Raw genomic sequence first — 14,480 nt, 5'->3', positions numbered from 1 at the left:
ATTTGGAGAAGAAACTCCACAATTACTTGACTCTTCTGTTCATTCCAGCTAACATATTTTATTTAATTCTCTCCTTTTCAATTTCTAAATTCTCCAGTGAGTAGTCAATTCAGGTAAAGGAAATTTAAGTGTCTATTTTTTGTGGTTGATCTAGATGTGCCTATGGGTAGTATATATAAGAATACAAAGGTAAAAATGAAACTGCCTCTCAAGGAGTTTACATTTTTGTATGTCCTAGTCTTCCCTTAATTGCTAATAATTTGATCCTTGACCTAATATAATCCTAAAACTTCACTCTCATAGATCGCCCAAGACCTCCCTTCTATCCAAAGGCATGATTTCCTTATTCTTCATTCTTTTTAATTTCCCATTATCATATGATGTGTTCTGAAACTGTCCCTTCTTGGTTTCACTGACAATTTTTAAAATTACATTTTATTTTTAATCAGAATAAATCTAATTTCTCTCCCTCCTAACCCCACTCCATTGGGAAGGGGAAAAAAGGAAAAACAAAATTATTTTAATAAATATATACAATTGAGGAAAACCAATTCCCTCATTGGGGTTAGAGGATAAAAGAATGAGACTCAGAAGGACCATGGAGCCCTTGAAGCAGAGTAAAAAGTTCATACATAGTCTTGCTCACTTTCCCAAATTCAAGTTCCACATTTCTAAATCCCTGATAGACATCTCCATCTGAATCTCCCACTGGCATCACAAAGTCTTCACATCCTATTCTATTCCAAAAAAGCTTACCTTCTTTATGACTTTCTAACCTCTGAATATGACAACATTATCCCACTTAGCTAAGCTTGAAAGCTTAGAATGGTCACTTACATTTCTTTCTTTATGGAACACCTCATTAAAGGATCTAAATCTTAACTCTAATCTTCCATCCTTCTCCCCAGTGAGAGCTTGAGAGCTAATTCTTATCTCCATAATACTGGATATTCCTTCCATTTCTTCTACTATCACCTGACCTAAGGCTTTTACATCTCTTCTATTGCAGTGTAGTAATCCCTTAACCAGTCTTCCCATCAAGGATCAAGGCCCTCTCTCCCTACATAAAATTCATCCTATCTACTCATTCTAGAGTCATGTGCCTAACATATAACTACAATCATGTTATTCCCATGCTCAGAATCCCTTAAATAACTTGGCCACCTTTATCAAACAAGGTCTCTAGATTCACAGCAAAATATAGTCTTCAAAATTCCTTCAAAACTTACTTTATGTTTCCCTGCCTACCCAATTTTGCACATGCCACCATCTGACTTTAGGAAGCTGTCCAGTCATTTCTGCCCAATGAAATTTTATCCTTCTTTCAAGACTCCATTCAAAATGCTACTTCTACTTTCATGAAGTCTTCGCTGTTCCCACCAGGAAAAAAGTTACTTTTCCCTGCTCTAAATTCTCTTAATCTTTTTTGCACCTCTTTTATATTAACATTCTACTTCATATGCTAGTTATTTGCTTTAACTCTCTACTTCAATTATAAACCCCTGAAGGGCAGGAAACTCATCTTCTATTTTTATAGGAATAAGTACAGTGAGTTGGCCACAGTAGGTAGTCAATAAATATTTGGTGGATGGATAAATAATGGCTCATTTTCTTTGCCAATGAAGTTATGACTATCAAAATTTAAAATACCAATACAATCCCTGAAAGGCAGTGAGGCATAGTTGAAAAGTATTACATTTTGATTCAGGAGAGCCAAATCCCCACTCTAAATGACCATAATGAGGAAGTCCAATAAAACTAAAACTGCCTCAAGAAGAGGAAACTAAAATATAAATAAAAAATAAAAACTTGATCCCCTTGCCAAGCAAAATAACAGCAGAAAAGGCAACATCAGTTTGGGATATAAATTCATTTGTAAAATCTTATGGAAAAGGATGGTAGAAAGTTGTGAACAGAATCACATCATAAGGCAAAGAGGTAATGGAAGGAAAATAAGTTTAAAGAAAGTCTGGCAAGAGACAAAACTAAGCAAAACTATTCTGACTGAATCTAAAGATACAACTAGAAGGACTAAAACCAAGAAATGAAATAGGGGAAGAGGATGCCAATCTTGTTATAACACTCTTTTCATCATTAAGGATAATGGGGTCCCACATTATAATTTTAATATCTAGGAGGGCTTTGAGGAGTAGTAGAAATAGCTATAAAGTCAAGCTATACTAGCCTTCAGTCAGCTGGTCATTTGGTGGTGTGTCCTATTATTCTGATTTTACATAAAGGAAAACTAAAACTCAGAGAATATAAGTGTATGGCTAAAAGTGAGAGAGGTGGCATTTTGAATCCACATCTTCCTGGTTTCCATTCTAGCCTTCTTTCCATGAACCCACAATACCTCAAAAAATAGAAATCATTTTTCTAATTAATTATCATTACATTATTAATTTGGGGGAAGGATCTGTATTTTTGGCATGCTGTCGTAATAATGGAAAAGATTATGAGATCTTTTCTTGCAAGGCTTCTCTGAAAATCAAACTCCATCTGCTTCCAAGATGAGCAGTAAGTTACCATTGGCAACTTGCATAAGTGTTACTAAAAGTTCCAATATACAATCATAACAAGATAAAGTACCACTTGAGAGATTTTTTGACATATATGCTTTTTTGTCTCAGACCAAAATTGCTTTAAGTACAGTTGAAAATGATTGCCTCATCTCCACTTAGGAACACACAGTATTACATTTTGTTCTTAAGGATATATATTCACCCAGCGCCACTTACCAAATTTGTATCATTAGGTGGACTATACTTCTCGGTCCCCATTCTCACAAGCCCATCGTGATATAAAAATATTTTTAATGGATCACAGGATGTTATCAGAATGTAAATTCGTAAATCAAACTTGTAGCCTTCCATAAGGAAAGGCTTATCAATGTATTCTTGGACAATCAAGTGGTCCTGGGCTGACAGTTTTTCAGCATTTCTTACCAAAGAGATCCTGGATTTGGAAAAAAAAAATAGGATAATATGAAATAAAGCCCATGCGGTTCACAAATAAAGTGTCACATATGTTCAAAAGCTGAGAAGTCTCCTTCATCTATAAAGAAACTGCATGCCCACCAGCACCAGAAGGCTCTCTATGGTTCTCTTGGCACCCTCTATCATCAAAACTGATTTGAAGATGATCACTGCTTGTTCCCCAAAAAAAAACCCGAAAGGGTTATGACAGCAGTTCTGCATTATTAAAATCAACTCGTATTTTCTAATCATGAAAAACAAGAACATCTTAGAGCCTTTCCATTTGCTAGAAAGGGTATATTTCCTCTGGTTCTGACAACACAAGAAGTCAGTTCTGCGCAGTCAATGGAATTAAAACTTTGGATGATATTTCTATCTATGACATTTCTAATGAACATGATTATTTCCTTAAAACTCTGAGCGGTAATAGTGTCATGGACTCTTTATTTATTTGCTACAGTTGAATATTTCAGATGAAAAGCCTTAGATGATTTTATAAATGAATCAAAGGAAAGACCATGAACTCCAGGTTATATGACAGCCACACTGTGAATTATCTCTTTTCATGGCATTATGAACTGATAAGCGAAACATTCCCCTTCAAAGTCCTACAGGCTCCAAGGCCTTGTCATAGTGTGGAAGTGATGCCACTTTCGTTAGGAGGCCATAGAAGCAAAGAATAAGCCTTAGAAAGGCCTGGGCATCTGGAAGGGTCTATCCTCTTCAGAGGAGACAGAGCCAAGTGCAGAAAGGCTTACAGTCTCAGAAGGCCAGTGATAATGCATGAAACTGAGTGGGCAGATGAGGACAGCCCTGCAACTAACAGTGACAATCTAGCTCCCTCAAGGAAGGAGCTACATTGATTAAATCACGGATCTGCAGAAAATTTCCATGGAACTTCAACACAGGGCAAAAAGACTAGGATTTTAAAGGCTTATCTTGTGTGTGTGTGTGTGTGTGTGTGTGTGTGTGTGTGTGTGTTTGTGCAAGTAAAAGATGAGTTAAAAGTTCATTGCTAAAAAATTAATAAGAATGAACTAAGAAATTGGCTTTTTAAAATCTGACTGCATTTTGAGTTCTCGGATCACTTTTCCAGTTTCAGAAACTTTAACATTTTTTCCCCATGTGCTTCTAAGTCTTCACGATGCTGAACATATGAAGAATGAAATATTCCAAACAAGACTGCACTACTACCCTTCCTAAGCTTAAAAAAAAACTGGCACTCTGCCCCTTCTCAAATTTCAGAATCCTCACTCCTGTTTACCTATAAGACATCTCCATTCATTTCTGAGTTGGAATTGTTTTTTTTTTATTAATAGAATTTATTTCCAGGTATCTCAGCACCTCCCTCCCCTCCCCACATCATAGAAGGCATCGTCTGGCAAATGGATATGTGTATGTAAAGATTATGCCTTGTGTTTTCATTTTTAAGTTCATTCTCTAGAAGAGAACATTCAGAGGCTATTCTTCAAATATTAACTCTGTAGTTGTATATACTGTTCTCTTGGTTCTACTTGTTTCACTCGTCATCTCATGTAGTTCTCAAGGTGTTTAAAAAATGAGTCTGCTCTTCATTTCTTATGAAGCAGTAGCATTCCATCAAAATCATATAATACAATTTGTTTAGCCATTCCTCAACTGATGGACATCCCCTCAATTTAACGGTTCTTTGCTAGCACAAAGAAAGCTACTATAAATATTTTGGACATATAGGGTTTTTTCCCTTTTTCTCTTGATCTCCTTTGGAAAGAGACCCAGAAATATCTAAAGGTATACACAATTTTTATAGCTCTCCAAAATGGTTGGATCAATTCATAGTTATACCAACAGTGTGAGATTCTTCAGAATTGTCTTGGTTTGCATTTCCCTAATCAGTAGTAATTCAGAGTATTCTTTTATATACCTATATATGGTTTTGATTTCTCCATCTGAAAACTGTTCATATCTTTTGCCCATTTATCAATTGGGGGACAGTTCTTATTCCCATAAATTTGACAAAGTTCTCATCTATGTTAAATATGAGACCTTTATTTGAGTCAATATAAGTTTTTTTCTCCATTTTCTACTTTCCTTCAAATCTTGGCAACATTTGTTTTATTTGTACAAGAACTTGTCAATTTAATGAACTCAAGATTATCCATTTTATATATCACTTACTCAATAAATTCCTCTCTTATCCATAAATCTAATGGGTAATATCTTCCCTATTCTTCCAGTTTACGTATGATATCTCCTTTTATGTCTAGATCCTATATGCATTTTGAGCTCTCAGTGAACGGTGTATGACACTGTGTCTCTAGCTTGTTTCTGCCTATTTTCCAGTTGTCACAATAATTTCTACCAAATAGTAAATTCTTATCCCAATAGTTGGGATTTATATTTTTATCAAATACAAGGCTACTATAATCTTTTACTACTATTTGTTTTATGTCTATTCTGTTCCACTGAACTATCTTCTTATTTCTTCCCAGTATCAGATAATTTGATAATTACTGCTTTATAATACAATTTAAAAATCTGACACTGCTATCCCTCCATCCTTTACATTTTTCATTAATTCTTTTGTATTGTTGATCTTTTATTCTTCTAAATGATTTTTATTATTATTTTTTTCTAACTCAATAAGATAATTTTTGGTAATCTGTTTAGGATGGCATTGAAAAAGTAGTTTAGTTTAGGCAGAAATATCATTTTAATTATACCGATTCTGACCATCCATGAGCAATTAATATTTCTCCAGTTATTTAGATCTAACTTTATTTTGTGGAAAAAGTATTTTATGATTATGTTCATGTAGTTTATGGATTTGTTTTGGTAGGTGTACTCCCAGGTATTTCATTCTATCTGTGGTTCTTTTAAATGAAGTATTTCTTTCTATCTCTTCTTGCAGGACTTTATTAGTAATATATAAAAATGCTGATGATTTATGTGAGTTTATTTTACATATTGCTGTTTTACTAAAATTGATAGTTTTGACTATTTAGTTGAATTTCTAGGGTTTTCCACATATACCATCATATCATCTGCAAAAGAGATAGTTGTATTACCTCTTCTCATTCTGATTCCTCCAATTTTTTTCTTTTCTAATTGCTCTTGCTAGCATTTCAATACCATGTTAAATATTATGGGTTATATATCACTTCTGTTCTGATTCGGAAGGTGTCTAGCTTATCCTTGTCACAAATAATACTTGCTGATGTAGGTAGATGCTTTGTATCATTTTAAGAAAAATTCCAAGTCTACCTATGCTTTCCTGTGTTTTTAATAGGAATGAACATTGTATTTAGCAAAGTCTTTTTCTGCATCTAATAATATAATTGTATGATTTTAGTTAATTTTAAAGATTAAATTAAACTGAGTTATTATTATTGGGGGTTGTTTTGTTTTTTGTTTTGAGGTTTTGATCTGGTTTGGTTTTTTTTGGTATCTGAGGAACAAACAATTTTCTGAAGGCAATTCTTTCTCTGGTACAGAACTCAACTGAATTCTACTTAATTTTTTAACTGACACACAAAAAATATTAGAATGTTATGGAAAACATGGCACATTAAAGCTTTATAACAGTAGTTAAAAATAGTTTTTTCCATCTATCTACAACTGTGAGCAATTTACCATTTACAGAGTTGGGTTTTTTTTCCCAAATGTCTGTTTAGCTGTGTCATTTCAGTGTCAAGGCTCAAGTTTACCTACCCATGACCCATTGCACCATTTGCTGGTTTTACAATGAAAGTTTTCTGTTTCCTTCTTTTCTTCAATTCTTTTACATAGTTCTGGAACTGGGTATACTCTGATGGGAAGATCCATGTTCGGGGTACAAAAGTATATTCCTGAGGATTACATTTGATCATTCTGCAAATACAAAAAAACAGCATCTTAAAAGTTTCTACAAACTTTTAAAAAGTCTTTTCCTTATGGGGTTATGCTGTACCGCTTAGAAATAAAAAAGAGATGAGGCATGTATAATGGGAAGATGATTCTAACAAGAGTTACAAGAGCTTTGGATTTTATTCTAGGCTCAGACACGGAGCAGCTATGTATACCTAGACCCAAGTCTTAAAACATCTCTGAGTTTAGGTTTCTTTAAATGAAAACAGGAAATTAGAGGATCATAGATTTAGAGCTAGAACGGACTTCAGAGGCCATTAAAGGCAACTTCCCTTTAGACACTGAAGAAAATGAGATAGTAAATGACCAGCACAAGAGTCCGGTTCCAAAGCAGGACTTTAACCCAGGTATTAATAACTACACAGTACTGATATTAGGAGAGAGTTCAATAATCTCTAGCCCCTTTAAATGTGAGCTATTATTATGGCAATAGAGGAAAGATCCCTGGACTTGGGAGTCATGAGAAAGTTGTTTAAATCTTGCTTTGGATACCTCCTAGCAGTGGAATCATAGGAGTCATTTAATTACTCTGAGCCTCAATTCCCCATCTATAAAATGGGGATAATATTACCTGTAATACCTATCTTATAGTGCTTCCATAAGGAACAAATGTATAAAAGTGCTTTGTCAACATTGCAAACTTCACAAAAGTATAATCAACAAACATGGATATACTCATTAAAATTATGCTGATGATTCTCAAAGCCTCTATTCCAATCCTGGTCCCTACTGAGTTCCAGACAACTACCACCTATTATATTTTTCTAGTAGATATGTCCAGTAGGCTTCTTCAACTCAATGTATGCAAAATAGAACTCATTTTCTTTCTTACCAGATCTTCCCAACTTCCCTACTACTTTTACGAGAATCACGATTCTCCTGGCCACCCACACACTCGATTTTGTTGTCATTCTCAATTGACTTGCACTCACAGCATAGACCCAATTCACTGTTAAATCTTTTTTTTCTATATTTTTAACAGCTCTTATATATTTCCCTTTCTCTCTACTCCCAGGACCACTATGCAAACTTTAGGACCCCAGCACCTCTTGTCAAGATTATTATATTCTTCTAACTGATCTCTGTGTCTTGAATCTCTTCCTACTCTAATCCATCCTCCAGACAGCTGCAAAAAAAAAAAAAAACATTTGATTTCCCTTAAGTGTAAGTCAAGTCTGATCAGGTTATCAGTCTACTAAATAAGCTCCAATAGCTCCGTTACCTCCACAATCAAACATAAAGTCCTCTGGCACTTAACGCCCTTCACAACTTGTCCCTTCCCTTTCTTCTTACCTGGTAAACCCTTCCATTTACATTGCAATTCTCTCTGCAAAGTACTTCAAAGTGCTCTCCTTACTTAGAACACTTCACCTTCCCCCACTACACCTGGCATTGATTGCCATCCATGCCTGAAATTTACTCCCTCTTTATCTCTGCCTTTTAGAATACCTGGCTTCTTTCAAGATTCAGTCAAATGCTATCTTCTGCAAGACATTTTTCCCAGTTCACCTCCCCACACCATCCCCACCTAAGGCTACTTTTTCATTTCCTCTGTGTGGTTTTATTTTGTTAAATATTTCCCAATTCCATTTTACTCTGGTTGGTAGGGAGCACTCAGAGGAGTTTTGAAGGCTGCTAGTGTTTGAGCCCTCTGTTTAAACCATGGCCAAGGCAACATGGTATTATTGTATATTAACATTATTATTAATTGGAATTGTAAAATAATAATAATGCTATTGGTTAAAGATATTACCCAGCCCACATGACACATGGTAACAACTTAATAAATGTCTGCTGACTTGACCTGAATCCCCGAGGAATCTTTCATCCAAAGATAACAAAACAACTTTATTATTAATTATATGCATATTTTATTATTTATTATTTTATTATTAAATATGGAGAAAAGTAGTAAAAAAAAACCTGAAAGGAAAGCAAGGCATACTGTGATCAAGGGCATCAATGTGGGGACTAGAAGAAGGACATGAATCCCTGTGCCTGGGCTTAATCCTATTCCTTTCTTTACTGGAGATTTGTAGTACCTTTGTGTTGTTCCAAGTGTTCCTTTGAGCGAACCTCACGAGGGTTATGCTTCCACTATGAGAAGTAAGATAATTACCAACTCCATCTTTCTGACTCAGACCTAAGCCAAGAAGCTAAAAAATTCAGTACAATAGGCTGATACTGACATTTCTTCTGACAACTATATAAAAATCATCTGACGGCACTAAAGTCATGTCAACCGTCAGGTTTCTTTCTGTTCTCAAAACATTTTTTTAATGAATCATCACATATTTCACAAGATATATAGACTCTGAAATTAGATCAGCCTAAAAGTATAATTAAGTCAGTATATTTTGAAATACATGAGGTGATACCGTGAATGGTACAGTGTCAATTTTTAAAAATGCCAAGTTCAATATAATAAAGCAAAAATGCATACCCCCCAAAAGATAGCAGAGCTTTGGTCTATTTAGGTAATCTGGCAAGAATCAGACTCATAAAGTGTTTCAGGGAGGCATGCAGTCCAGTCCCTAATGAGACTTGAGAATTTCCGAATCAGAGAGGAAGGTTGCTGTTTTTGTTTTTTCCCCTAGTCCCACCACAGATTTAGAAGGTGACCTTAAACAAGTAATTTAGTTGCCTCTATTTCAGTAGCACAAGGTCATTATTTGCTTGTCTAACATAGAATTATTTTATCCTCAAAGAAAATTCCATGGAGTCATGTTGAATGAGAGACTGACTAGTATTTAAATGTTCGATATTCCTGGGTGAACAGGAGGAGCTTTAAATATAAAAATATTTCATCCTGGCTTCTAAATGAGAATGCATTTACAGACCACCACACACTAAAGATGTAAGGGGAGACTGATATTGCACACATTAAATGCACAGCCTCATTTTATGATGCTGAATTCTTGAATTAAGTTTAAAACTAAAAAATTAATTCAGAGGCAATGTAGTAGTAGTTTTATAGCACAACTCTAAGAAGAAACCCTGGCTTGAGATGTAAGTCTAGCCTAAAGCTATTATTATGACATTTCTAGTCTATGGACTCTCTGTAGAATGGAAGCTAGACTCTATGTGGGCTCCAAGCCAAAGAAGAGCTTCAAATATCAAACCCATTCTTTCCTTCTCCAAAGCCCACATGCAGGGTGCCTGGAAGCCTGGCTGGACAAGCCTCAAGTATCACCTCGATGCAGATGACTCTCAAACCGTTATTTCTAGCACTGACCTCTCCCCCTACCCCACATGGCACCGAAGGGCCTCCAGCTTATGCCATATGAGGATTGGTTGAAGGACCTGGAGGATAGACTTGGGGGAGGGGGAGAGGGTGACATGATAGCTGCCTTAGCTACTTTAAAGTATTTAAAGGGCAGTCACATGGAAAAGGGATTAGACTTGTTCTATTTGCCCTGAAGAGGCCTCACTACAGGTGGTAATTGCAAAGAGGCAGATTTAGGCTTGAGGTCATGAAAAATTCCCTAACTTTCTGCAAAGCCCCAAAATGGAATGGAGTGGCAGCTTCCCCCATCCACCTGCCCCTCAAGATCTTCAAGCCAAAGCTGGGTGATTCTGTCAGGGCAGATGGCAAAAGAGATTCAGAGGCAAGGTACGGATCAGGGCACCTGACCTTCCAAAGACCCCTCCAAATTTGAGATTCAGGGATTTTCTACCTATGAGTTGCTAGGAAATGGGAAGGATATCCTCTCCCTCAAGGAGTGACTTGATTTTTTTAAGCACTTGCTCTCAAAGGCATCATGTGGAAAATGAGTCTCCCACTATAACTATCCCCTTCCCGTGCATTTTCAAAGTTTGGGAAGTTCAGTAGCAATTACAGAACTGTAGAATTATCTTCCTCATCTATTTTCAGAAGATATTATAGAAAATAAGGGGATGAATTGTCATTTTCTTCAATTATCAGATAAACTAGCATTTTGTCCTATTAGGTATTTGAAACACAAAGGGTACATGGAAATCAAGCTGGGTTTGAAGTCAGAAAGCCTAGATACAAATCCAAATTCTTCCTCCTACCACCTACATGAGTGTGAGCAAGTGACTTTACATCAGTGGGTTTCATTTTCCTCATTGGTATAATGAGAGGTGGGCTGGTAGGGGGCTCTATTTATTGGATGATCTCTAAGACACCTCTAAGACATCACTAAACATAGGCTTCCATCTCAAATCTAGGAGCTCATGAAGTTCAACCTCTTTTTTGTTCTTTTTTGAGACCCAGCTCAAATGCTACCTTCTTCACAGACTCCTTTCTGAACTCTCTGGGGTAAAGTGATCTCTCCCTGCTTAAATTTATCATGACATTTGCTTTGATGTTTATCACATTTTGCCTTATATAATACTAATTTGGGTATATACTAAAGTTTAAGTCTCTTGAGGGCAAGCTCCTTTCATTTTTGTATACTTAGCACCTAAGCAGTGCTTTACATAATAAATGTGTACTGAATTACAATTTTTAAAAGTAACAACAGAGGCAGCTGGGTGGCTAAGTAGCTAGAGAGCCAGGCCTGGAGACCACTGGGTCCTGGGTTTGAATATTGCTTCACACACTTCCTAGCTGTGTGACTCTGGGCAAATCACTTAACCTCAACTGGCTAGCCTTTACCACAATATTGATTCTAAGATAGGAGGTGAAAGTATAAAAAAAATGCATTAATAGAATCAGGCTAGTTCACCTCTGCCCAGCCTCTGAATGACATGCCCTGAAGGTTACTTCTCAGCTTTGCTATTGTGTAATTAGAATTTTGTATCCCAGGACTTCTCTTCTCCCAAACACAGATGGGGAAAACTGCTCTTTTCTCAGGTTATTTCTCTTTTTTCTACTTCAAATGATTATTAATAAATCTTATAAAATATAATATTTGAAGTTACTGAATATTAATTTTAACCTTACACTATTGTCTTACTAGTTCTCAGGGAAGACTGTGAAAAGATAACCGATAATCTAACATTGTAGGGTTTGACATGCTATTCTCTCATCTGATACTACTGCATGGTCTATGGTACAGTAGATTGTATTTTCTCCATTTTAGAGATAAGAATGCTGAGACCTAGAGAGCTTATGTGCCTCGCTGATCCTAGCATGGCGTATCAGTGCCTACAATCAAGTTCTTCTGGATCCATGTCCGAGAAAAGAAGGTATGCTTCTTAGAAGCTGGTTGAAGAAGTATAATAGGAAAGGATTAATTAGGGAGTCAAAAAGGAACAGCAAGGGGGAAGAGAGGGTTGAAGAGTCCAAGTGAATCATGGGTCCCAATGACAGATTTTTCTTTAAGTCAAGCTATTTATTTAAATAGAGTCCACCTAACCCAATATGATTTTTAGTGGACTGTCCTCTCATGTCTCATGATGATAAGACTCGATTGGCACATAATAGTTTAGAGGTAAATCAAAGGTCTTATCAGTTTTAAGTTCGAAGGTATGTTTGAGGTCATAGAGTCCAACCTCCACATTTTATAGATAAGGGAACTGAGATTTATCCTAAAACCTGAAGAAACGTATGAAAATTGTTTTCTTAAGCTGTTATCTTTTCTCAAAGATAACTGCCACCACCCTCGCCACCTAACAACCTGGCATTAATTTTCCAGCTCTTCTCTGCATACATAGACATGTTCACCTTTTCTCTCCTAATTGCATGCAAAGTTCTTAATGATAGCGACTATTTCATGGTCTTTGAATCCCCAAGTCTTAGCACTGTACCAGTAGGTGTATGACAAATAAATGTCTCCCCATTGATTGATTCTCTGAAGAATCACCTCTGAATGCTGTCCTCTCACTTTTACTCTCTCTCACAACCATCGGGTTGTTTCCTCTCATCAGTCATCAGATTCGCCATCCTGTGGGGAAATGGTCCCTAGTTCTTCAAATATGTTCCCTTAGTTCTATCACTGTTGGGTCTTGTTTCAATCAGCCTTCTGTAATACTAGAAACAATTCCCCAGTGCTTTGGAACATGGTCCACCCCAGCACCCAGACGACTGGGGTATCAGACTCCTTGCTTATGAGAGTCACTGGACCGTCACCACTTTATCTCAGGATCTATTAACTTACATGAGGATGGTGGGAGAGAAGGGGTAGGGACAAGTATCTACAAGGAAGGAGCTAATGGAGACAATGGTTTAAGTTTCAACATACATTGTAAAATATTCTATTCAGGTTGTTCTCTTGAACATTTTCTCACCATACCCCCCCAAAAAAAGGCATTTCAATATGTTACTACATTCATTCTACATTCATTGAGGGGGGGAATGCCCGTTTAAGTTTTCTCAGGAAACAGTTACTTCTTCAAGGTATGAAGTAGCTAAGAAAATGAGACTAAGAAGAATCACATCACTTTAGAGTTGGAAAAGATCTTAGTAGTTTTCTATACCAAACCTTCCCCTCAAAGCACGAAGTCCTCAGGATAACCCCCAACAAGGGGGATCCTCTAACTTCTGGTCAGCCTTCATTACCTTCCTCACAAGGCATCCCAGTGAACTGTTCTATTAGACCTAGATGAAGATAAAAGATGCTAAATTTGAGAGTTTTGTGGGTTTAGCTAATTTTAGTGTTTTTCAAATATCAAGCTTTTAAAACTAAAACTTTACAAAAATATTTGAAAAGTTTAAGCAGTTCTAACTAATTATCTGTCTAAAAACCCAATTATAAACAAATGGACAATTAAGTAAAATTTTTAAGTTAGGAAATGCTATTTAAATATATGTTTTAAGTATTCAGAAATTTCTTGGATTTTGATTCTAAAAAGTCTGAGATTCAATTCAGTTCAATAATTTTATTAGGTACCCACTGTAAGTCACTGAAGAAATAAAGATGAAAAACAGCACAGTCTTTGCCCTCAATGAGCCTGCAATCTATTAAGGAGACACAAATTGTACACTAATTGTAAAGCAAAGGTGATGCGGCAAAAAGGGAATCCAGACTATTGGTTCTAGAACAGTTGTTTCAAGTGAAAATGAAAATGGGAGCCACTGATGTGTCCATAACATCCATGGGGGCTGCATATTGATGTAGTTTTTAAATGTGATATCTGTTTTGTTGCATTTTTATTTATTTTGTTAAAATAATTTCCCAATTGCATTTAAATGTGGTTCTGGATCCACTCAGGAATGTTGCTGGGTGGTGTTTTATACACCTCTGCTCTAGAAGAGCCCGAGGGCAAAGAGCACACTTTCAACTGGAGAACATCAGGAAAGGCTTCCCAGAGGTGATTCTTGAAGGAAGAGAAGGAATGGCAGGTGGAGAAAAAGAGAGAGTAAAAGGAAGGAACTGAAGAGAGCCTCCAGGAATGCACAAAGGTGAAGAAGATGCATGCTGAATTCTGAGAAGAGCTCCTAGTCCAGTTTACCTAGAATGAAGGGGATGTAAAGGAATAATAATGTGAATTAAGGCTGGGGGTGAGGGGATGCCCCCACAGGGCAGAGCCAGTGGGCAGAGGCCTTAAAAGAATAACTGGCTTGCATTTTATTCTTTTGGTTATAGGGAACTACTCAATGTTTCTGTTTAGGGGGTTGGCAATGGATTCCTTCACTTTATGTAGGACTAAGCACCTTAGAAGAATGCAAGTGAAAATGGTTGGTGTATACCCTGTACAAGGATCCTACAGAAA

At 36.4% G+C, this 14,480-nt stretch overlaps 1 protein-coding gene across 10 annotated transcripts in view; it reads right to left on the bottom strand.

Annotated features, from left to right (window-relative positions):
- TTLL7 (tubulin tyrosine ligase like 7) overlaps positions 1–14,480 on the bottom strand; it is a 228,900-nt gene that overhangs the window by 132,088 nt on the left and 82,332 nt on the right. For all 10 annotated transcript variants that reach the window (XM_056815426.1, XM_056815425.1, XM_056815428.1 and 7 more), the window contains exons 6-7: positions 6,666–6,824; positions 2,739–2,955 (exon numbers count right to left, since the gene is read on the bottom strand). In XM_056815426.1, coding sequence (XP_056671404.1) covers positions 2,739–2,955; positions 6,666–6,824 — 376 coding nt within the window. The remainder of the gene's footprint in view (positions 1–2,738; positions 2,956–6,665; positions 6,825–14,480) is intronic.

This window comes from Monodelphis domestica, chromosome 2 (genome assembly GCF_027887165.1).
Source record: "Monodelphis domestica isolate mMonDom1 chromosome 2, mMonDom1.pri, whole genome shotgun sequence".
NCBI classification, from domain to species: domain Eukaryota; kingdom Metazoa; phylum Chordata; class Mammalia; order Didelphimorphia; family Didelphidae; genus Monodelphis; species Monodelphis domestica.
Note: the sequence above shows the minus strand (reverse complement) of the source record. Positions and strands in the feature narration are given on the sequence as shown.